Source organism: Eucalyptus grandis, chromosome 2 (assembly GCF_016545825.1).
Source record: "Eucalyptus grandis isolate ANBG69807.140 chromosome 2, ASM1654582v1, whole genome shotgun sequence".
Taxonomy (NCBI): Eukaryota; Viridiplantae; Streptophyta; class Magnoliopsida; order Myrtales; family Myrtaceae; genus Eucalyptus; species Eucalyptus grandis.
The window spans coordinates 25834844-25858844 of NC_052613.1; the positions used below are offsets into that span (position 1 = coordinate 25834844).

General features: G+C 40.1%; 3 protein-coding genes across 3 annotated transcripts; 2 read left to right on the plus strand and 1 right to left on the minus strand.

The window, feature by feature from the left end:
- The first annotated feature begins 2636 nt into the window (after positions 1-2636).
- Positions 2637-3317, plus strand: LOC120290583 (E3 ubiquitin-protein ligase ATL6-like). Its single transcript, XM_039306892.1, has one exon. It carries the CDS (start codon positions 2637-2639, stop codon positions 3315-3317), a length of 681 nt encoding a protein of 226 aa, XP_039162826.1.
- Positions 3318-10512: 7195 nt separating this feature from the next.
- Positions 10513-13181, plus strand: LOC104434800 (probable WRKY transcription factor 2). Its single transcript, XM_039304060.1, has 4 exons — positions 10513-10680; positions 11072-11889; positions 11977-12135; positions 12357-13181. The coding sequence occupies exons 1-4, from the start codon at positions 10561-10563 to the stop codon at positions 13084-13086; spliced, it is 1827 nt and encodes a 608-aa protein (XP_039159994.1). The 5' UTR covers positions 10513-10560; the 3' UTR covers positions 13087-13181.
- Positions 13182-13707: 526 nt separating this feature from the next.
- LOC104434799 (tyrosine-protein phosphatase DSP3) lies at positions 13708-15669 on the minus strand. The gene is made up of 5 exons (XM_010047662.3): positions 15196-15669; positions 14938-15031; positions 14688-14745; positions 14511-14554; positions 13708-14141 (listed from the first exon to the last, which is right to left on the minus strand). The coding sequence occupies exons 1-5, from the start codon at positions 15372-15374 to the stop codon at positions 13884-13886; spliced, it is 633 nt and encodes a 210-aa protein (XP_010045964.1). The 5' UTR covers positions 15375-15669; the 3' UTR covers positions 13708-13883.
- Between the last annotated feature and the right edge of the window lie 8332 nt (positions 15670-24001).

Genomic DNA, 24001 nt, shown 5'->3' on the forward strand with positions numbered 1-24001 from the left:
ATTTTTCTCAAATAACAAAAATTTTAAATTAACAAAATTAAAATTATATTTTAATATAATATTTTGATTATATTGAAATATAATTTAAGAAATAAAAAAATTTTTAATTTAATATTTTAGTTTATATATTCAACTTTAATTATATCTTATAATAAACATTCAATCTATAAATTATATATTTATATTTATTATATATATATTTTTTATTTTTTTATTTTAGGTATATTAGTACAGTTTATTATTTGATAAAATTTTATTAAAGAATGATGAAAGGGGAACAAAATAATAAAGAAATTATTTTAAAAAGAGGAAAAATAAAATAAAAAAATAAAAAAATAATGGAATAGTGTCACGAAGATTTTCACCATCTCTATTTATAAACTTTTATATTCATTTACAATGATATGCGTTTATATTTAAAAAAATGTATATATGATATGATATAAATATATTCGACTTTAATATTGTGATTCACTAAATAGTGGATAGGATATAGAAAAATTTTAGGATTTCATATCTTATCCTATCCGATCTCATCCTAATTAGAAATCGGGACGACCAAAAGTAGCCTAAAAAAATAATAAATACTTTGCGTGATTCAATCGGAGTATTGGTCCTTATTCCAGGGGACAAGCTAGTGGTAATCCGCTGATCAATAGGAGAATCCTAGAGCAATGATCGGCTCATACATTCGGATATTTTTTGGTCCTAATTTGTACCCAAATACACGGCGCATTTAAAATAATAAAAAAAAAACAGTCAATTCAGACGTAGAAATCACGGCACCATCCTCCTCTTTTTCTCTTCTGACCAGCACCCCTTATCCATACGAAATCCCAATAAAGAAAACGACAATCATCCTCACCGTCCGATAACTTGGGCGATTCTACTCAATATGGAAAAGTGATTTATTAGGATTTCTTTCCTAACAAATTCAAGATAACAAAAACCGATCCGGATCCTTCAATCAAAACTCAAACTCAGACGTAACTTAACAAGAAAAATAAAATATTGATCTATTGATGGCACGAGATTAAACAATGAATTTTCACAATGTGTGAAGGTAATAACGAAATTCGTCTTGGGTACTATTCATCGGATCATGACACGCTATCATATATGGGATTAAAAATCCTTTCTTCGTGGTTGATGTCCTCATTCCCCCTCCCTAAATCCTAAATTAGTCTTTGTTGAGATAGCTGAACCAATTATGTTAACTTGACATTCAATGCATCGTATGTGATATGATACTTAATTTTGTAAAATCAATAACATGCCATATTGCAGCACTACTTGATTTTGGAAATGACATTATATTGGTATGACACCTATCGCCATGCTTATTATAGCTATCCTGCCAACATTTCTCGATCTCATTATACGAAACTAGAAATAAGTAATTAACTTGCTTTCCTCTTTTTTTTTTCATGAAATATTTTTTGTTTTTTATTTCATGAAATATAAATAATTTTGTGAAATCGATAACATGCCATTTCGCAATATTATTTGATTTTGGAAATGACATTAAATTGGTACGACATCTATTGCCACACTTGTTAATAGTTGTATTGCTAACATTTCTTGACCCCATTATACGAAACTAGAAATAAAAAATTAGCTTGCTTTTTTCTTTTTTCATGAAATATTTTTGTTTTAACTTTCATGAAATATAAAAAATGTTGTAAAATCAATAGCATGCCAAATTGCAGTATTATTTGATTTTGGATATGACACAAAATTGGCACAACTCCTATCACCACACCTATTAATAGTTGTATTGCCAACATTTCTCGACCCCATTATTCGAAACTAGAAATAAGCAATTAGCTTGCTTTTTTTCTTTTTCCATGAAATATTTTCGTTTTAACTTTCATTATATACATACACTTGGTTATAGTATTTGCATATACACACTAGTTTTCATACCTATTGAGAAGCAACAGCTGTAAATAATGATTGATTTACTAAAAAGGAGAATAATTGCCCACTATTAATCTCCCATGATCAATGTAATTTTTTAATACACCAATATCTTCCTACTAAACTTTCGTGGGACCCACGTGTTTTTGAAGCAGTACGTTGAATTATTTATTTGGATTAGGCACAACATAAACTCGTAAAGGAATATCCACTAAAGTTAACATATAAAAACTCGACTTTTTAAATTAAAATTTGAAATCCGAGGCATCTCCCACCGAATTTAGATTTTCTTTTTCCATCTTAATTTTAACACACACACACACACACACACACACACACACATATATATATATATATATATATATATATAAGCAAGAGAAATCAAAATGGTAAATATATATATAAGCAAGAGAAATCAAAATGGTAAATAACGAGAATTGCCTTTTAAGTTCAAGTCGTCCACCGATCAAAAAATAAAAAACGAAAATTTTCTAGTCGTCCGGTTGAATTGGACATCGATTATCGTCTCGCCTTCCCTCATGCCTCCGTTCTCACATCCGCCGCCGACACGTCGGAGGTTCGCCGCCGCCGCCGCCCTCTTCCTTTTCTTCCTCCTCCTCCTCCTCCCGACCCCTCTTCCTTGCGCCGCACCCCAACCGGCCTTCCCTTCTGCCCCGGCCGACGACCACGTCTTCAAACCCTCCGTCGCCCGCGCCATGCTCATCCTCATCGTCTTCCTCATCGTCCTCTCCGCCTACTTCGCCTACCTCCTCTGCTGCTACGCCGTCCTCGAGGGCCCCATCGGCCGCTCCATCGGCCGCTCCACCGCCCGCTCGCTCCACCGACTCGCCTCCCCTCCTCCCCGCGGCCTCGACCCCGCCGTCGTCGAGACCTTCCCGACCGCCGCCTACTCCGCCGTGAAGGGGCACCGGATCGGCGACGCATCACTGGGGTGCGCCGTGTGCCTGGAGGACTTCGAGGATGGGGACGTGCTCCGCCTGATCCCCGAGTGCGACCACGCCTTCCACCCCGACTGCATCGGCGCGTGGCTCGCCTCCCACACCTCCTGCCCCGTCTGCCGCGCCCACCTCGCGTCGCGGCCCGCCGGCGACTTGGAAAGTCAACAGGCCGAGTCGAGCACCGAGGTGGAGGTGATCGTCGAGGCGGCTTCGCCGGATGCCAGCACGCCGGAGAGGAGCCAGCGAGAAGGCGGAGGAGAGGGAATCCAGCTGCCAGGACCATGGGACATGAACGAGAGCGGCAGTTTCAGCTATTGCGATCGGAGACGTGGCTTCGGCATGATGCCGAGGTTTCCTCGCTCGCACTCGACTGGGCACTCGCTGGTCCGACCGGGGAGGACACCGAACGTTTCGCGCTGCGGCTGCCGGCCGAGGTGAAGAAGCAACTGATGGACCGGCCGAGGCCAGTCCTGCCCCAGGAAGGTTGCTCCAGGCGTGGCTACCGGTGCGAAGGCGAAGGGAGGTGCTTTGAGAGGCCAGATCGACTGGACCGGGCGGCTAAGTCGGACAGGTGGGTGTTCGATAGGATGCCAGCCTTCTTCGTGCTGGTGTCGGCGGCCCTCTCGCCTAGAGTGACCACCACCGCCGGCGGCGGCGGCGGCGGAGGGTCCTCTTGCGGTTCAGTGCAACAAGTTGCACCTGCCATTTAGTGAAATTTCCCAGCAAATGATTTGTTTAAACTTCGTCTTTTCAAATGAATTAGGGAGTTATGGAAATCAAAGACAATTCATTGAAAAATCCGAGAAAAATATTAATTTTTTATTTAAAAATGATTTCATTCGTATATTTTAACTTTTCTTGGTAAGATGGAAATTTACTCGTGCAAGGATGTACAAAGCAGAAAGTTATTCCAAGGTCTGCATCTATTTGCTTGATCGAGTTTTGCCTATATGTATTGGTTAGGCATTTCAAAAGCAGATATGATTAAATCTCCTTATATTTTTAGCAAATTTTGGACTTTAGATAATAAATGTACCAAATATCCCATTTCTAGGATTATTTAATAGCAAACTTTTTTTGACAGGATAATTATCCAAAAAAATTTGAACCTATTGTACTGTTACCGATTCGGTCCCTAATATTTCAATTGTATTTAGTTGATTGGTCAATTAGTCCTAAATCATTCTCGAAGAAAAGGGAAGCTTGCACCTTGCTATATTTGCCAGGAGTCCTGTTGTATAGTCTCGGAATGACCGTTGCGAGTGGCTGCATCACAGATGCCAATGAGATCGACTGCTGCGATACTTGCCATCCGATGAAAGCCGATAACGATTGGGGGCGAAAAGCATTCCCATAACTATTGCTTAAAACAGGGATCTCCAATAGGGGAATGGCTTTATCCGGACATGGATGAAATCCCAATTCCGGCAAGATATGATCCTGTTTAGTATAAGCACGAAACCGAATCACGCAAAGATACTCCGTTACAAATTTCTCTGTCCCATGTTCGTGACCTTAATCGAAGCAAGCGTAGATGAAGCTTTGTTATGATCATACGAGGGTTTGTTTGGGTAACCATTCAAACAGTGCCAAATTCTATTATTTTATTCTAGAGAGTTTTTTTTAGAACAAAATCGTGTTTGGTAAAATTTTTGTTCTAAGAACAGATTTAGAATAGAATAAAAAAAAATGTTGATTCTTTGTTCCTAGGAACAATTTTAGAATCAAGTCTACCTATTTTTTTCCTCTTCTTTTTATTTTATTCCTTTTCCCACTCTTGTGTCTTCAAGTGTTGCTGCCGCCATTGCCATCTACCATCGCCATTGCCGTCTGTCGCCATCGCCCCCTCCCATCGAACGCCACCCTTTGCCGCCCATTGCTGCTAGTCATTAGTGAGCTCGCCGGAGGCTTGCCCAGCCACTGGTGAGGCCTGGACCAGCTCACTGGCGCCTCGCCCAACCGTCGGCGAGGCCTAGCGAGCTTGCCGAAGGCTTGGTCCAGCCAGATTTGGCGAGACCGAGCTTTGCCGATGGCCAGGGGAGGATGGTCAGGCGAGCCTCACCCAGCTGCCAGCGAAACTCGGCCAACAAGGCATGACCTCACCGAGGGTTGGCGACGCTCCAGTGAGGTCGCTGCCCTCGTCTAGTCGGTCACAGATCGTCCCAAGGCTGGTGATTAGCCACCTTGAAGAAGAAGAAGAAGAAGAAGTGGAGGAAGAAAGAAAAAAATTAATAAAATTAATAAAATTATTTAAAAAATAATTAAAAAAAGATTTGAAGTATGAATTGAAATTTTGCTATATATAGAATACATATTTAATTTTGTATGTTAATTTATTATTTAGTATTTATATTTATAGTTTATACTATAGTTTATTATTTACTATTTAATAAACATTTGATTAGTTAATATGTTTATTACTTAGTATAAATATAATTAATCAATAGAATTTATATGATTTGATAAAATTTTAGAATTTTAATAGAAATTTTATGTAGTTACCAAATGTATTTCTGTTCTTTTTTTATTTTAAAATCAGAAATTTTGTGCAGTTATCAAATGCGTTTTTTTGCTCAGAAATTGTTCTCGGGAACAAAATAAAAAAGAATCGTTTCTGATTAGAAATGATTTCTAAGAACAAAATGGTTATCAAACGAGCCATGAGTCATCCGTCTTCTTGTTGTATTTGAATCTTAGATGCTAGTGTATATAGAAGTGTCAATGAGTAGGGTCGAGTCGGGTTTCCATATTACCAACCTAACCCAAACAATAAGAGATGTGTGTGCTCTTTGACTTGAAACTGACCCAAATCACATATAACCCCAAGGTAAACCTGGGTCGGGTTTGGGTTTTCCTTTTTCTTCCCCTTTTTTGGGTTCAAGTTCATATTTGACGGTGTTATAATTGGTACCGCATGCACTGTTGAGATGGTTCAAGCGTCCTTCCCATACCTTGTCATGAGCGAAATGGATGGCTTTATTAATGAGTCGTCTATATGTTGAAGGCATGAGATAGTAAGAAGCACTAATATTTTTCGGAAACTTTTGTATTATGTCGGACACTTCGATATGTACTAAACACTCTCTGACACTTAGTCAACAGGCATTAAAATATCCGACATTTGGACACTTGAGTCTGGAATTTCGACTTACAAGTTCAGAATTCCCACTCGTAATTCCGTCATGTATGAAGTTAATTTTAAAAATTTTAAGTAAACGATGGATTAAAATGTAAATATGTAAACAAATAAAAATAATAAATGGAGAAAGAAGAAAACCTAGTCTTCTCTTCTAACTCTCTCTTCCTGTCATGCACAATTCACCTCCCAAGTTTTTTCTTTTCTTTTCTTTCGAGACACCTTGACATGCGAGTCCATAATGTAAATTGCTATTTTTTTTCCTACAAGTTTTATGAATTATTGGAATAGAGTTGAATTTATCAAATTCAAATATTAAATCATATTAACAAATGGTGGATGTATGTTTTTAGTGTAAATTCATCCTATGCTCTTTTATTATTTATTTATTTATTTATTAATTTGAATCAAATTAATTTGATTAAAATGATAATTTATCATGCATATATAAAAATATACATTTAATATACGTGTCCCAACATGTTTTTTTTTTTGAGAAAGTGTCTTGTTATGATGCGTGCTAGTGTCGGTAGATAGAACGTGCGATTCCCAATCACAAGCTTCCTCTAATTCCCCCTTTTGTGCCCTTGCAATTTCTATATGAATGCTAAAACAAACAATAATGGGAGCTCAACTTTTTTCGTTTCCAAGATCTATCTGTCCTAAGATGATTACATCTAAGAGAAAAATGACATGGCGAGCTTAGGAAGCGGCATATCGGCTCCAGCTTGTCTGTCGGTAAAATCTTTTGGGGGGCGTGCGGGATTGCTCTGTTGTCGTTGTGACCAAGATTTAGGGGGTGAAAATGCGATGAATCGAGATGTAACTTCTACATTGTCAAGATTGATCTCAAAGCTTGTTAGAGATACTTAGGATGATTTCCATAATTTTATTTTTTTTTGTATTTTTCAAGATCATGTAAATATCTTTATTTGATTGTGCCAATCTTGATTGATATGTTATCTTATTTCGTCATTTTATAAAGATTTTTCATATAATGTTATCTTATTTTTTTTTTGATCCCATTTTATAAAGATCCGATTTTCACCCCGACGTATGATGTATCGGATCATAAAGAAAATTTTCAAATTTTCTTTTCTACTTTATATTCAACTAAATTCACGATAACCCGGCCATTGATAACTTAACTCATGAATTCAATCTAATCCATTCGTTCAAGAAAATTTTGCCGATCATATTCCGTTGGGTTGGGTCGGGTCGGGTCGGGTCGCATGATTCCGTAGGAGATCCAACCGACTCGAATTCCGGTCCAGAGTCCGTTCCGATCCTGCGTCGCGCGATGACAACAGATCCGCCAGGATATAGGCGCTCGTGCTGCGGCGTTCCAACATGTGGATCAATTTCCGGTTCCGTCATTTCTCATGTGCGCGTGATTTGGGAATTCGCGCAACCGAACCTCCCCGCCGCAGAGCTCCACGTGGCGGCCTCCCACGGGCGCCGTTTCGGTTCAGATCAAGAAAAGAAGATCCAAAAACCCTCTCTCCCTCCCTCCCTCAGGATTTCGCGTCGGACCATTCGCTCCCCCAGATCCCGCCGCCTGACATTTCTCCTGCGCCACTGGTTCTCATTTCCCTTCTCACGTCAGCATTCTCGATTTTTTATTTAATTCTAATCGTTAATTATCAAATTGCCTCTTTCACCCACTAATTATTACGTCATAAAAAATGAAATTGGGGGAGCGCGTTAAAAAAAGAAGAAGAACTAATGTAGCGTAAGCCATGTTCTCGAAATTACACATGAAGAACGAAGGGAGAGCGCTTTAAAAAGAAAAGAATTATATCGAATATACAATTTGCAAAAAATCGAAAGAATACAAGTTAGTGACCGATCTTTTTTACTGTTTTTGTACATGAATTTGAGTTTTGAAAACTAAAAATTAGGGCTATCAGATAGATGGATGGGTCAAATTTGAGTCGAGTTGAAAATAATTCGACTCAATACATATCTAATGATTAATACCCGATCATAATATTAAATTACTTCCATATTTATCCTAATTTAGAAAAACTCATATTCAAAGTAAAGTGAGAGTGTGGAGTAAGGAAGCATGAGAGATCAAATGAAAGAGAAAGAGAGCCATAAAAGTAAATTAATCTAAATAAGTTATGAACTTACTTACTATCCATATTATTTTAAATTTTACTATTATAAATTCATTTATAACTCATTTAATAAATATAACAAATTCATATAATAATAAGGAATGATTCGTGATTCATTTTAACATGTGTACTCGAAATAAATACAATTTAATTTCTTGAACGAGTACGAAATTCGATTTCGGAATTTTGATACGCCAAATCGATGTCAATTTACTATGCCATTGTGAGTTGCGCGCCGTGCTCCCTCCTATAATAGGCTATACGCAACGAGGAAGCGAGCCACGCGCGCGCCACGTGACGCTCCTTCCCCCCCCGGACCGCCACGTGGAGCTCCCGCAGGGAAAGCGGGAGGGGTCAGGGGTGGGAGCCCCCACATCCCCCGACGGGGCCGCCGGGCGCCACGTGGCAGCCGGTCCTGCCCGTCTTAAATTTACGCGCTCGCTCCGAGCAAGAAAAAGCTCAGAGAGTGTCCTCACGCCATAACCACCCCGCCAACTCGCACTCTCTCTCTCTCTCTATCTCTCCTCTGCCGTCGCCGTCGCCTTCGCCGTCGCCGCCGTTGCCGTCGCCGCCGCCGCCGTCGTCGTCTTCTTCTTCTTCGTTCTTCACTCACCGAAAAGCTCCACCGCTACCGGCGGCGATCGCATCCTCCGCCTCCGAGCTCGCTCGCCGTCTCCTTTCATGTAGCTCTCCGTCTCGAGCTCCGTCTCTCCCGGAGCTGAAGCTCTCTCTCTCTCTCTTACGCGTTCGGTTAGGCGATGGACGCGAACGAGCCCTCCTCGCCGGAGCGGGGCGGCGCAGCGGCGGCGGGGGCTCGTCGAGCGAGGGCGAGAAGATCGGCGGCGGCGGAGGAGGAGGAGGAGGAGGGGGAGGGGGAGGGGGAGTGGGAGTGGAGGGAGCATCGCGGAGAGGAGGGCCGCCAAGTGCGGTTTCAACGCGGCGGCCAGCGCCAGGATCGACACGGCGGCAACGGCGGGGGCGGGGGCGGGGGCGGGGGCGGGGGAGGCGGCGGCTGCGGGGGCGAGTGATTTGGCTTCGCCGCGCCTGACGATACCTCCCGGGATCAGCCCCACCGCGCTGCTGGATTCGCCTGTCATGCTCCCTAATTCCCAGGTCTCTTTGCTCCTTCTCTCTGGACTTTTTTTTTTCCCCGCTTTTTGATCTTTCTTCTTGATGGAAATCGATGGATTGGATCGTTCGATTTCGCGATCGGAATCTTCCCTGGAATTTGATTGAGATAATGTGATCGTCGTTCAAATGTGGAGCCGAGTGCAGCTCGTGACGTCTGATCCCGACGTCAAGATTTTCCCTGGAAACTCCGATCATGGCCATCTCTGCTATCGAAATGTAAAAGAACAGTTCAGCTGTCGTGTGATGGACATGATAGTAAATCCAAAATCGTAACCACAATCATCATGTAATCATACAAATCGCTCGTGCGATCGAAGCTTGAATTTGAACATCCTAAAATCATTCGAATCCATTCAAAAATTACTCGAATTCCATATATATTCTTCTTTTTCTTTATCTTTGCTCTTTGCTAATATAATTCAAAGCTGACTTTCACCGTCTCAACCTTTTACCTAAGAATGCCAGTAACGTTCAAGTCTATTATAAGATGAGTAGTAATCAATGTGCCATATGATTTGACATGGGCAACATAGTGTCATCATAGTTTAGAAATTTCTCATAGAATTCAAAGATCTTTACTGTTCATCAGTAGTAATATAAGTTTTTTTTTTTTTTTTTTCCAAAAATTATCAAATTACACCCTTTTCCACTTTTTCGCATAAACTCATCGCCATGCCCTTTTTGTTGGCTAGAGTAGGAAACTGGCAGTTTTACTATTTTCCAATCTCTTAAACACTTTCTTGCAGATAAGCAATTCAAAATGGGCGGGACTACTTTGGCGAACAAGTCCTCACAAGACGTTAAAAAGACTACTACATTCAACCAAAATAATGAAATGCCAGAATTTCACACTCCAATGTACCCCAATTGCAGCGTAGTCGCTTATTTCACTTGCACAAGACAAACTTAGAGTTGCTCAACCTACAGTGAACGCCAAATATAAGATGCCCAAAACAGATGAAAGGAGGAAGGATTATGAAGCCGTGGCATTCCTAGCATGCCAAAGATAGTATGTAATTCCTAGCAAGCTGGCTGGAATAAACACATCTTTATGTTTACTTGAATCTTTGAAAGCTTCCCTTGTGAATATGCATCCACTAAACTTAAGGAAGTTATCAGGAGGTCTTTCTTGAATGTTGTCTAATTTGTCATCACAGTTACTGGAAGCCTTCATGTGTCTCTATGGCAGCTCTTGCTCAAAAAAACTTTGTTTAACACTTTGTTGTTTTGGGTACAGTTGTCTCCCACCACAGGAACATTTTCACTGGTTACCTTTCCTGCTGATAGTTCAATGGCGCACTCAGAAAGTACCAATGATGGTGATAAGGGATTCTCCAGTGGCCGGACTTTCAGCTTCAAGCCTGATGGGTGTTCCTCCCCTCTCTCTGGTTTTTCTGCTTTACAAGATCAGGTAATACTTGCTTAAAGTGAAAGCAATGCTAGTAACCTGTTTGATAGATCAACTCCAGTGTAGACATTTGCTTGCACCAGTAACCACACAATTGTTTGAAGACTGTGGGTCTCTCTCTCTCTCTCGCGCGCGCGCGCCTGCATGAGTTCTTGTTACCTTTCAGCCGAGACCAAGCAATTACTGAGAAATCATGTGATGGACACTAGGAGACAATTAGATGGAAACTTCCACAAATATTCCTGTCAAGTATAGAATGTGACTTTCTACTATCTTGGTTGCTTCCTAATAACCATATAGATTTGGCAGATATACAAGTTATGGGAATTCTTACCTTTTTACTGGATAATATGATGTCTTACTTTGTTGGGTTTGTTCTTCCAATCATTCACAGGGGATCGACATTGATAAACAAGGCTTCCTTCTAGAAGATCCTAAAATGGATATTGAATTCCAAACAGAAATATATCAGGAAGCTGCTGAAAAGAACGGTGCCTTTAATTCATCTTCTGATGCAGAAGTATTGAGTGAAATGAACTCAGATGGTGCCCAAGAGAAAGAATCTGTTCCTGAAGAGGATACGCGGATTGACAATGCTGAGGAAGGAGATCAAAAAGGGATGTACCCCTCAGTTGGGACAGTTAGGACTTCAGAAGATGGATATAATTGGAGAAAGTATGGCCAGAAGCAAGTAAAAGGTAGTGAATTTCCAAGAAGCTACTATAAGTGTACCCAGCCAAATTGTCAGGTTAAAAAGAAGGTTGAGCGTTCTCTTGATGGTCAAATAACAGAAATAATCTATAAGGGTACTCATAATCATCCAAAACCTCAGCCTATTCGATGTGGACTGCTTAGATCATCATTTTCACTGAATGAAATGTCAGAGATGGCTGACGGCAGTGGAGCTGCTAATAAAGTTGAAGGTGGATCAGTTTGGAGAAATAACCAGTTAGGGTCTAAAGATGTTAGGCTCGGTCCGGATTGGAGACCTGATGGTCCAGAGCAAACATCCTCAACATCTGTCTTAACTGAGCTTTCTGGTCTTCTGCCAACCTCACAAGGAAAATGTGCAGTTGCTTTTGAATCAGCACAAACTCCAGAACTCTCTTCTACATTGGCTAGCACTGATGGTGACGATGAAGATGGGGCTACACAAGGAAGCATGTCACATGGAGAGGATGCTGACGATGAGGAACCTGAGTCAAAACGAAGGTGATTGTTTTCTTTCTCGATGCTTCATCCTTCCATGTTCGAAATTGGCAGGGAACGCCTTTTAACTTTTCTAACCACTTGATACAGGAAATCAGAGAACTCTTTGAGTGAATCGAATTTGGGATCCAGAGCTGTCCGTGAACCGAGGGTTGTCATCCAGATAGAGAGCGACATAGACATACTTGATGATGGTTACAGGTGGAGAAAATATGGTCAAAAGGTGGTAAAAGGAAATCCCAACCCTAGGTATTATACACCAAATGCTCCTTTTCCAAGTTTTTATAATGCATCGTTTGTTTTCTCTCTTAGTGCTCTTTTTGTCCTCTGTGATCAGAATTCTACCTGAGCAATTGAGATCCCAGCTGAAACTTCATGTTTTATGACTTAGAGAAGAGTATCTTAGTGCTTTTGAGAAATCTGATGTTGGATTCCGACTTGCTGAATATTCTTATTCATGTATCTCATAGGAGCTACTACAAGTGCACTAGTGCTGGTTGCTCTGTGAGGAAGCATGTGGAAAGAGCCTCTGACAACCTTAAATATGTAATCACGACATACGAGGGAAAACACAACCATGAAGTTCCTGCAGCCAGGAATAGCAATTTACCCTCAGGTAGTGGAAATTTGTCTCCAGCTGCTGTTGGTGCTCAAGCAAACATGGCAATACCTAGAAACTCTCGTACTAATAAGCCGGAGGCACAGGTTCAAGACCTTCCACTATTTGATAGAAAGCCTGAGTTACATAATGAGTTTCTGAGATCGAGTTTACTCACCAATTTTGGCAACGACATGAAATTTGGCGCTTCCCCTGTGTTCCCGTTCAAGTTCCCTCCTCTGCAAAGTGCCATACCTTGTGGCTCCTTTGGCCTGAATCCCAGCCAGGGTGCAATGCATCAGGCCGGTCCTATAGCCTCTTTAGTTCCAGATCTTCCTATCTCTCTACCTTACAAGTTTCGCCCGTACCCAAAAGTTCCTGTGACCGGTCTTTTCGATGATAATCATATTGGAAAGCCTGCTGGTTCACTTCAGTCAGCCCTTTCAGGACAGCGGCTAAAACAGAACGATATGAGATTCCTCACTCCAAAGCAGGAGCAAAGGGATGATCATCTGTACGATCCTTGCCTTCCAGTTGTTGGTCCTACTAATGCATCTTCAGCATCGATCTATCATCACATCCTGGGAAATTATCCTTCCTGAGTTCATTCATTTTTTCATTTTTTCCGCTTTGGCAGTTTCTGCAGGAAAGGAGTATTCTGCTAGCAAATTCTGGTTACTTTCATTTGGTATTTCCAAAAAAATCAATAGCATCATAATACAACAAAAAAACTAGTGAACTCTCTGCATCCAATAGTCCAAGTTTTGTTCTTAGTGTAATCATTCTATTTATTTGAGTAGTACCGACTCTCTCCCTCTCTTTCTCCCTCTCTAGAGTTTTGTCGTGCATACCAGACAACAAGGTTGCTCATTTCGACAGTTTTGGATGACCGAGCAACCTTTGGAGGAGGCCTTGTCGTCAAATGGAGGTCGAGCAATGGTGATCTTTCCCAGTGTTTCACAAGATGTTTAGCGTTCTTGTTCTGGGAGTCTTATAATGGATACCTGCCAATCATTTTTTCATGCTAAATTGCCTAATGGTATCATCTATTACTTGGTAATCGGCCTGATATACCCAACGAAGAAGTAATTTCAAGGAAGTAACCAAGCAGGATGGAGTCGGGGACATCCAGTTTAGCTAATGGCATGTCAACCAGCAGACATTAGGAAAACAATGTTATTCTATTCATTCGAATGGAATTCCCTTAGAGTCTAGGAAAGAACGAATCAATTCTCCCAAAACAAGAAAGCAAAGACCGCAAGCCTCCAAGAGCGCCTGTGCTGAAGTATTTTCGTAGGGGTAAATCGAATTCAATTTACAACTACTTGCAATGTCACGCCCTGCGTAGTGACCAAGGCATCCGCCTTCCTTTGTGTCCTGCCTAGGCCTGCAGACCCTCCTAACTCGAAGCTACTTGAGGCTTCTGTACACTCTCTTCTCCATACATCAACCGCCTCTTGTTGGAACTATAACCTTGGTAACGGTAGATGACGCTGTACGGGCACTGCCTCAGTTGAGTCACGTCGAAAGTCTCGATGAACCTCATGTCCGTGACCCTGGATTTCGCACCGGCGAAGAGCTGATACTCCTCAAACACGGAGGACAAGCACCAGCCCTGCAATTTCCTGAGGCAACCCACCAAAGAACCTGTCCGGTGCTGCATAAGGAGGAAAGAAAAGACATATATAGCTGAAGATAAAGCCCCATGGTAGGTCGAAATCCACATGATCAAAGTATGAACCCTTCAGGATGAAAGGAAAGATGGGCAGGAAGTATTGAGAGAGAGAGAGGAAATCAACGCGTGAAGGATTGAGACATCATAATTCAGGCCAACAAGCTGGAGATGCATAGAAAAGAAGAATCATTCTGAGAATTAAGCTGGCATGTCCAAGAATATCCGACAACGGTAGCAGCCGAAGCAACACATTGACCCATCAAACGGGCATGTTCTGCGGATCTCGACGTTATCTTAAAGATGCATAATCCCCTAACTCTAATTTCAGCATCCAAAGATTTTGAACAATACCTTTCCACGCTTGCAGTGGATCAAAACTGGGTGATTCCTCACATCTGTAAGCAAAAAGAATTTGAGGTGAGCCCATTCCGGAATAATACATAAAGATGCGATACATTTCGCAGACTAAGGAATCATCGCAATCAAACATTAACATGAACGATGGATCGGAAGCACATGTTCTCGTACCGATCAAAACTTTTAGAGCCTCCGTTATGGTTTCTCGAGGAATGGGTACAAAAGGCTCCTGCAAATGCCAAGATTCATTCTCTCTCAGAACCGACCGCGGGTAACCAACCATAGACGTCAGCCATACACAACTAGAACGAGCAAACCGAGAAATCTCATATCTTAAAGCGCAAAGGAGGAGCTTCAGCTAAGAATCTATCGGATGACGTCGAGAATGCGAAAGATTTTTCCCATGAACATATGTGCTCACCGTTTTCCCTTCGATCCCAAATTGGAAGAGACGAATGTTTTGCAAGCGCAGGAAGCTGAGATTTTCCTCTGGATAAGGCTCGGTGCACAAGTATCTGCAAATATATACATAAAATGCAACCATTCCGTGATTAAGCAAATGTGGGGGAGATATACAAAAGAAAAAAAGACCACTTTGCAAGAATGCATTGATCCAAACACACAAAACGTAAGACGAAAAGGCAGGATTACAAAACGAGGATGAGGGAAGCCTGATTACACGATGGAGCGAAGCTGAAGGGATCGAAGGAAGGGGAAGTTGACAGGACGAGGGAAGCCGGATCGGTAGATGCCTTCCTCCACCATCGCGAAATTGGTCGGCGGCTCCAAGCTCGGCTCCATCATACCCTCTCCTTCTCCTGCTCCTCCTCCTTCTCCAGCGCCGTGTATCAAGCACATCTTGATCCGAATCGCTCTCCTTTTTTATGGCCGAATCTCCCCTCTCCTCCTTCTCGGGTTCTGGCTAAATGCTCTTGCGCACGCAAGATGCAAAGCCAATTGCCAAGAAGAGAGGGATGGCGAGAGAGAGAGAGAGGGAGGGAGGGAGAGGGGTTGATGGGTTGATGGGGAGATGCTGCTGCTACGAATGATCAGGACAGAGAGGGAGAGAAGAAGAAGAAGAAGAAGAGGCAGACGGTGGGTTTGCGTGCATGGGGCTTGCGAAAAGAGAGAGAGAAGAGGGAGGAGAATTATTGGAGAGATTCCTCCGCCAAGTCGAATTCTGTCGGACGAGGATTCGGATTATAAGTCGATTTCCGTTTGGTCGTTTCGGCGGCGGTCTTTCTTGTACGGCGGTTCCTGCCCATCTAAAATTCAAACGTGATACATTCCTATATAATATGGGGCCGCCGCAGAGGGACCCATCTATCTCAAAGCACATTATATATAATCGGCGAGTCTCACAAATTTGATTAAATCCAGAGAGCGGCTTTCACGCATTTTAAGAAATCTGAACGCGTGACCTCCGGTTCCCCAATTTAAAAATTCTCAATGCCTCAAATAACTGTGCCAACCAAGAGAGTTATCAATTACCATTTTTGCGTAGATAATATTAAGGAGTAGTACTTATTTGGGCATTTGCTGTTTCTTACTTAGGAAATTTAAACTTACTGTTTAAAGTGACCTTATCAAAATGTATAATTTATTTCACTTTCAAATAGTCTCGAAAACTCTTATATCCATTTTTAGTTAAATTAGTAATTGCCCTAGAGATACTTGTTAAAAATACTCATTCTTTGTGTAACTAGCTCGAAAATGAGAGATGCCTATGTATGGATTTGGAATTTTAAAGCTTAAACATGATACAATTATTAAGGAGATGTACCATTTTTTTTTTGCACATCTACAAAATGATGACTTCTAGTGCAGTTTTGTAAATATGTTTAAGTACATAAAGACTTGTTTAAAAGCGTATGAATTTGTTATGTGTTGGCACGAGCAATACATTAACTTGTTTCAATATCTTTAAACATATTTAAGTGTGTTCAAAGGATTTCCAAAATGTCAACTTGGACTCGACATGCGAAGTAGCTGTAGATAGATAGAATTGACATAATTGCAATTGACTATTTATCGAAATCCATGTCATATGTGCAATGCAAATTTACTTATGCTATGATGCTTTTGAAAAATCTATGCTTTTGCCAAATTTGGCAATCTTTCTAGTGTTGTACTTTTAGGTTGTGTTTAATGATTGGGATAAAATTCAGGATATAGTTAAATTTATCTTATCTTGCATTTGTACTCACTCAAGACATGATAAGATCAGATATAATAGGGATATAAGCTAGATAAGATTATCTCATGTTGAGGTGGAATAAAGATAGATAAGATTTCTAATATTTATAATAAGAAAGTTATTTTTCTTTGATAACAAACTTCTTAAATTAACAAATTTAAAATTATATTTCAATATTTATAATATTTGCATTATAATATAATAAATTCAAAATAACAAAAAATTAACAATTTAGCATTTTTAGCTTAGTCTTATTTTTATTTATATACTTGAATTAATCTTAGAACATAAATTCAATATATAAATATATATTTATTATATATTTTAGGTGTTTAACATTTTAGTTATATTAGTAAAGTTTACTTTTAATAAAATTTTATCGAGAGAATGCTTTGAAGGGGAAGAAATAAATTATTTTAAAAAAGAGAGGAAAATAAATAAAAATAAAGTAGACAAGAGTGTCGCAAGAAATTTTACCCTCTTCATTTATAAAATCTTTGACTCATTTATATTAATATACCATTTATACCAAATAATATATATGATGTAAGTATATCCGACTTTATTATTGGAATCACCAAATAGTGGATATGATACAGAAAAATCTCTAGATTTTATATTCTATCCTATTCAATCTTATCATGATTAGAAATTCAGACGACCAAACATTGTTTTAAGAGATTGAGATTCTTTAAATTTAAGACTCTCTATACTTAGGTAGAATTACCTATCCTGCCAAAAAATCCTTGCCCTGCCTAGATGCCCCAAATGCCAAAGCGCATTCATTTCTTCACTCTTCCTCTCCCATGCCTCCTGTCATCATCGTGACCCGTGCGTGGATTGGTGGTCATTACCTTGCCTCCTGAAACATCAAGTGTTTCAGTCACCTCGGTTTTACCTTAGATCATATGGCGCACTAAAGCTTCAATTTCCTCCCCCTGTCATCAACACGGACAAAGTTGCAGCTTACGACGCCAGAAGATCTTGATTTTAGCTATAGCTTCATCTAAATTTAAAGGATATCAATGCATCATTGAAACTTAAAATGGCGTGTGAGGTGATGGGTTCTCAAAATCATACCCGTCAAACCGATTTCTATATAAGGAATGCATGACATAGGTGATAAATTTCAAACAAATCACCGCCGCCGAATATTTTTCTAATTCCCTATCTTAGGAATTGACATTTGCCTTTTTTTTTTTTCCTCGATGGAGATTTTTGTTTTTTCATTTTCGGTGACACAAGGAAGGCGTGGGTCATGACTCTTGACCCCCCCTTTTTTTTTATCTTTTTGACTCGGCAGCAATTTTGGACTTTTACATAAAGATGGGAGAATAGTTTGACCAAAACATTCATCATTTTCTCTTATTTTCCTTGAAGGAGAAGAATTGATTGTATGCAATCTGAGATAATAATATAAATGCTTATTGAATTTTGACAATGACGTGGTTCCAAATCATTATTTTAATGTGCATTATGATGCCTAAATTTTATTATATATTTAGTTTAGTCTTTAGATTATATGAAAGTATTTAATATAGTCATTCCATTAATAAAAATATACTAATTAATCAATGGTTGACATTCTATTTTGTCGGAACACGTCGGACTCACTTTTAAATTCTTCACTAAGTCCTTTCTTTTTTTCAATTGAATGCCTCCTCGGCATGACAAAAAATTTTGCTTCCCATATTCGATGATACTATTAGTGATTTTTTTTTTTTTATATAGACAATAGATGTGTGCAACTGGATCGGGTAAACTTGAGAACCGGACCAGCCCATCCAAAAACTAAGGCCGGGAATTTGTTCCCGTTGAAACTAGTTTGAGAACTGGTTCCCAAAATTTGGAATTAGTTTGAACTAGTTTGGTTCTTGGTTTCAGTGAATACCCACCCGAGAACTAGGTCAACCGGATCGGTTTGGGAACCAATTTGTAAACCCAAAAGTTCAAAATCCTATATTTTTCTCCCTTGATTTCTAATCTTAGAACTACATTTTTCCTCTCACAAACCATCCATCGTTGGCTCACAATCGCATTGTCCATCGTATAGGATTTTTGCTTTACCTTATGATTTTTTTTTTTTTGATAACCAACTCATGGTCAAACCCTAACCATTGTTCAAACTCCTCCACGTGAGAGGGAGAGTCCATCATACACCGCTAGGGCGGTGGTCTTTACCTTATGATGTTTGTTCATAATAATTAGCCTAATGAATCCTTCATTTCGTTTAGTCAAAAAATTTATGTGCTTATTGATAATAGGTGCTTAAATTTTCAATACAAATTAGGACGTTGTTTTCTCGCGTATTAATGTAAAATTCAAGACTATATAGGAGATCGGATGGTTGCAAAATATGTTTCAGTATGGTTCCAAAATAGGATCTAATGCAAATAAGGTTAGATCCGTAATCCAAAAAGGAGGATCGATCATGACAGGATGGGGTACAAGGTTCAGGTCTAGAACCTATACACTCTGGATTCAATCACTCTTAATAGATGGTTAGATGATGGCAAAATGACTTGATTGCATGGAAAAAAATTCAATTGGCCGTTGCTTGCATTGCTCACGTAAGGAAATTGTGATGAAAAAGTGAAAAAGAAGTAAGAAAAAAGGACCCAAAAAAAGAGAGAAAAAAAAAACTAGACCAGTTAGAAGGTAAAAATTGCTCGATCCAGTTACTGTGTAAAAAGGAAAGGGGAAAAGTAACTCTTTAGAATCGCAGAAACCCTAGAATTCCCAATTCCACAGCTGAGACCTCCGTCCACGGCGCCATCTGCCGTAGATCCTTGGCCACCGGCGAAATCGCGCCAAACTAAACGACCTCCTCCTCATTTTCGACGACGCAGATGGGGATATGCCCTATGGATCTCATCAGGGCGGACACCTCACAAAGGGTTCATCGTGTGAGCAATAATGCTCCTGTCATTGCTCAAGATACAGTTGGGAAGCAGCCGGGAAGGCTATGGAAGAAGCACCTCCAGTTGTGAAGGAAACGTTGTCATTGTTCAAGATGCAGAAAAGAAGGTACCCAATTACACTTGCACGTCACACTAACTGAACATGATTAATGTTCCAAAGCTGGGAGGGTGAAGAGGCATCCTTTCAAAATAACTCACAAATGGTTCATCGTGTGAGCAATAATACTTAGCCACCAAATATATTTCCATCAGGAGAGTGGGAAATTTATTAGCAAAATACTTTTGGAAACCCATTGGAGTAGGCTTGAACAGTTTCTGTCAAAAGGCATCAAGCAATATTAGCTTAATACTTTGTATTACAAAAATCATACACGTCAATATCTCTATTAAACACCAAAATTCCAAATAAAGTACCTAAACGTCACCTGGAAGCTGATACTTGTGAGCCCACATGTTTCGGATTGCTTGTAGAAAGTCCACCAGACTGTCCTTTTTCAAATTCACCCTTAGATTTTTTACAAGTATATAATCCATAAGATCCTTCCATTTCCCTCCACAGATCAGTTGGCGCTTGTCCTCCAATGCCGTAAGAAAATTGAAGTTGGGGTCCTCCGCCTTTAACTGTCGTGCTCTATCGGACAAGTGTCTAAAAAACTCCATCCTTGACTCTGGACACCAAAAAAATGGATGCAGATCCACTTTAGATGCCGTTCCCCTGCAAGCACTCGAAAACATTAACTTCATCTCTATAACAATGGAGATCTAGAATAGCAGCAGTCTCATCTGTCATAAGAATTGTCCTTTAGCAATGTCTGAACCAAATGATAACCTTTACGGTTTGATATTGGCGATTTCAAGTCTTTTTTCCTCATCTTTATTTGGTTGGATTCTAGAAGGGTGCCATATGGATGAGTTCCACGCTTTAGGCAAGTAAAGAATATACAACCTATGTCATGAATCGATCTATCTAACGTTCCCTAACCCGTGCCTAACCCGTGCGACCTTAAGATTTCTCCCAAGCAGCTTTTCTCACGCTTAACTAACAAGAATCTTGTAGAGAGAAAAGCTTTGAACTTGTATTTCACTTGTGAATGAGATTATACAATGAGGAGGATGAGACCCCTAAATAGACAAGTACATGACAAATCGTATCTATAGATCTTTCCTCGATCTAACGGTGGAGATCGTATCTCCCCAACTACCATCTACCCGCATTTATTACATAAGTGTACAATTACCGCATCGCCCATAGGATATAGGGGAATCATTGCTAGGAAGGAGTTCGGATTAGAAAATTGACCAAAGCTTCCGTTATCATTAAGGTATTATCCCGTCGAGTAGAATTTGCCTTTCCTGTGGTTGTTACTATCGTAGTGAATTTGCTGTCTGCTATTTCCGTTGGCACATAGAACATTGATGGTTCAATTGCTGAAAAATTTGTAAATGTACATAAGTGAAATGTCTTAGTACTAGTGTCCATAGGCTCATTTTTGCCACGTCACCAAGCATGTTAAGAGTCTCTAGAAAGCTGCAATTGTTTCTCAATGTGGATGGAGAGGCATAATTGCAAGAAGAAAGCTCAGAAAGATCAAAATAGCTAGTTAGGTCAACAATATTAATTTTCAATTACAATAGTTGTTTATTCTACAACTCCGATGATTACTTAGGTTGAATTGCAATGTTTCCTTCAAAATATTGTCCAAGTTGCATGAGAAATTGGTGCTCTTAAAGAGGCAAATGACAAGCTAGAAAAGCGTGTGGAGGAGCTTACAACCAGTCTACGACTTGAAAAGCGATTAAGGGTGAGATATTCATAATTGTCTTCAACGACTTGTAGGATTTTTTATTGACGTGTGGTGCGGTTGATGCTATTAAACAAGCTTTCAATATGAGTCCGTGCTCTCTTAGTTTTGTGCGGATCAATCTTCGAGCCCAAGAAATTGCCAAGTTGCTGGACACAACAAATACTTTGCAATTAAAGGTGGAAGAAGCAAACTCTTTGGTCATTGAAGAGCAAGAAGCAGCAAGGAAGTCAATGGAAGAAGTGCCTACAATTGTGAAGGAAATCCCCATCATTGTTCAAGACATAGAGAAAAGAATATGGTGTGAGGCTCCTGTCATTACTCAAGATACATTTGGGAAGTAACCGGGAAGGCTATGAAAGAAGCACCTCAAGTTGTGAAGGAAACCGCTATCATTGTTTAAGATGCAGAAAATAGGGTACTCAGTTGCTCTTGCACGTCACACTAACTGAACACGATCCGTGTTTCAAAGCTGAGAGGGTGAAGAGGCATCCCTTTCAAAATAAGGTTCATCATGTGAGTAGTAATGCTTAGCCACCAAATATGTTTCCATCAGAAGAGCAGGAAATTTATCTGCAAAATACTTATGGAAACCCATTGGAGTGAGCTTGAACAATTTCTGCGAAAATGCATCAAGCAATACCACCTTAATACTTTGTATTACAAAAACGTCAATATCTCCATTAAACACCAAAATTCCAAACAAAGTACCTGAACGTCACGTGGAAGCTAATACCTGTGAGCCCACATGTTTCGGATTGCTCGTAGAAAGTCCACCAGACCGTTTTCCTCAAATTCACCCTTAGATTTTTTACAAGTATATAATCCATGCGATCCTTCCATTTCCCTCCACAGATTAGTTGGCGCTTGTCCTCTAATGCCGTAAGAAAGTCGGAGTTGGGATTTTCCTCCTTTAACTATCGTGCTCTATTGGACAAGTGTCTAAAAAACTCCATTCTTGACTCTGGACACCAAAAAAATGGATACAAAACCACTTTAGATGCCGTTCCCCCGCAAGCACTCAAAAACATTAACTTCATCTTTATAACAATGGAGATTTAGAATAACAGTACTCTCACCTGTCATGAGAATTGTCCTTTAGCAATGTCTGAACCAAATGATAACCTTCACAGTTTGACATTAGTGATTTCAGGTCTTTTTTCCTCATCTTTATATTTTGGTCGCATTCTAGAAGGGGCCATATGGATGAGTTCCACGTTTTAGGCAAGTAAAAAATATACAGCCTAGTGTCATGGGCCGATCGATCTAGTGTTCCTTAACCCGTGCCTAACCCGTACGACCTTAGGATTTCTCCCAAGCAGCTTTTCTCACGCTCAACTAACAAGAATCTTTTAGAGAGAGAAGCTCTAAACTTGTATTTCACTTGTGAATGAGATTATATAATGAGGGGGAGGGGACCGTATTCGTAGATCTCTCCTTGATCTAACAGTGGAAATCGTATCTCCCCAACTACCATCTACCCGCATTTATTACATAAGTGTACAATTACCGCATCGCCCACAGGATATAGGGGAATCATTGCTAGGAAAGAGTTCGGATTAGAAAATTGACCAAAGCTTCCATCATCCTCCAGGTTTTATTATGTCGAGTAGAATTTGTCTTTCTTGTGGTTGTTACTGTCGTAGTGAATTTGCTGTTTGTTGTTTTCGTTGGCACATAGAACATTAATGGTTCAATTGCTGAAAAATTTGCAAATGTACGTAAGTGAAATATCTTAGTACTAGTGTTCGCAGGCTCATTTTTGCCACGTCACCAAACATGTTAAGAGTCTCTATAAAGTTGTAATTGTTTCTCAATGTGGATTGAGAGGTAGAATTGCAAGAAGAAAGCTCTGAAAACTGAAAATGGCTGGTCAGGTCAAAAATATTAATTTTCAATTACAATAGTTGTTTATTCTTTAACTCCAATGATTACTTAGGTTGAATTGCAATGTTTCATTCAAAATGTTGTCCAGGTTGCATGAGAAACTGGTGCTCATAAAAAGGCAAAGGACAAGCTAGAAAAGCGTGTGGAGGAGCTTACAACTAGTCTACGACTTGAAAAGCGATTAAGGGTGACATATTCATAATTGTCTTCAACGACCTGTAGGATTTTTTTATTGATGTGTGGTGCGGTTGATGCTATTAAACAAGCTTTCAATATGAGTCCGTGCTCTCTTAGTTTTGTGCGGATCGATCTTCGAGGAGGCCAAAGGCCAAGAAATTGCCAAGTTGCTGGACACAACAAATGCTTTGCAATTAAAGGCGGAAGAAGCCAACTCTCTGGTCATTGAAGAGCAAGAAGCAGCGAGGAAGGCTATGGAAGGAGCCCCTACAGTTGTGAAGTAAATCCCCGTCATTGTTCAAGACACAAAAAAGAGAGTATGGTGTGATGCTCATGTCATTGCTCAAGATACAGTTGGGAAGCTGCTGAGAAGGCTATGGAAGAAGCACCTCCAGTTGTGAAGGAAACCGCTGTCATTATTCAAGATGCAGAAAATAGGGCACCCAGTTGCACTTGCATATCACACTAATTAAACATGATCCTTGTTTTAAAGCTGGGAGG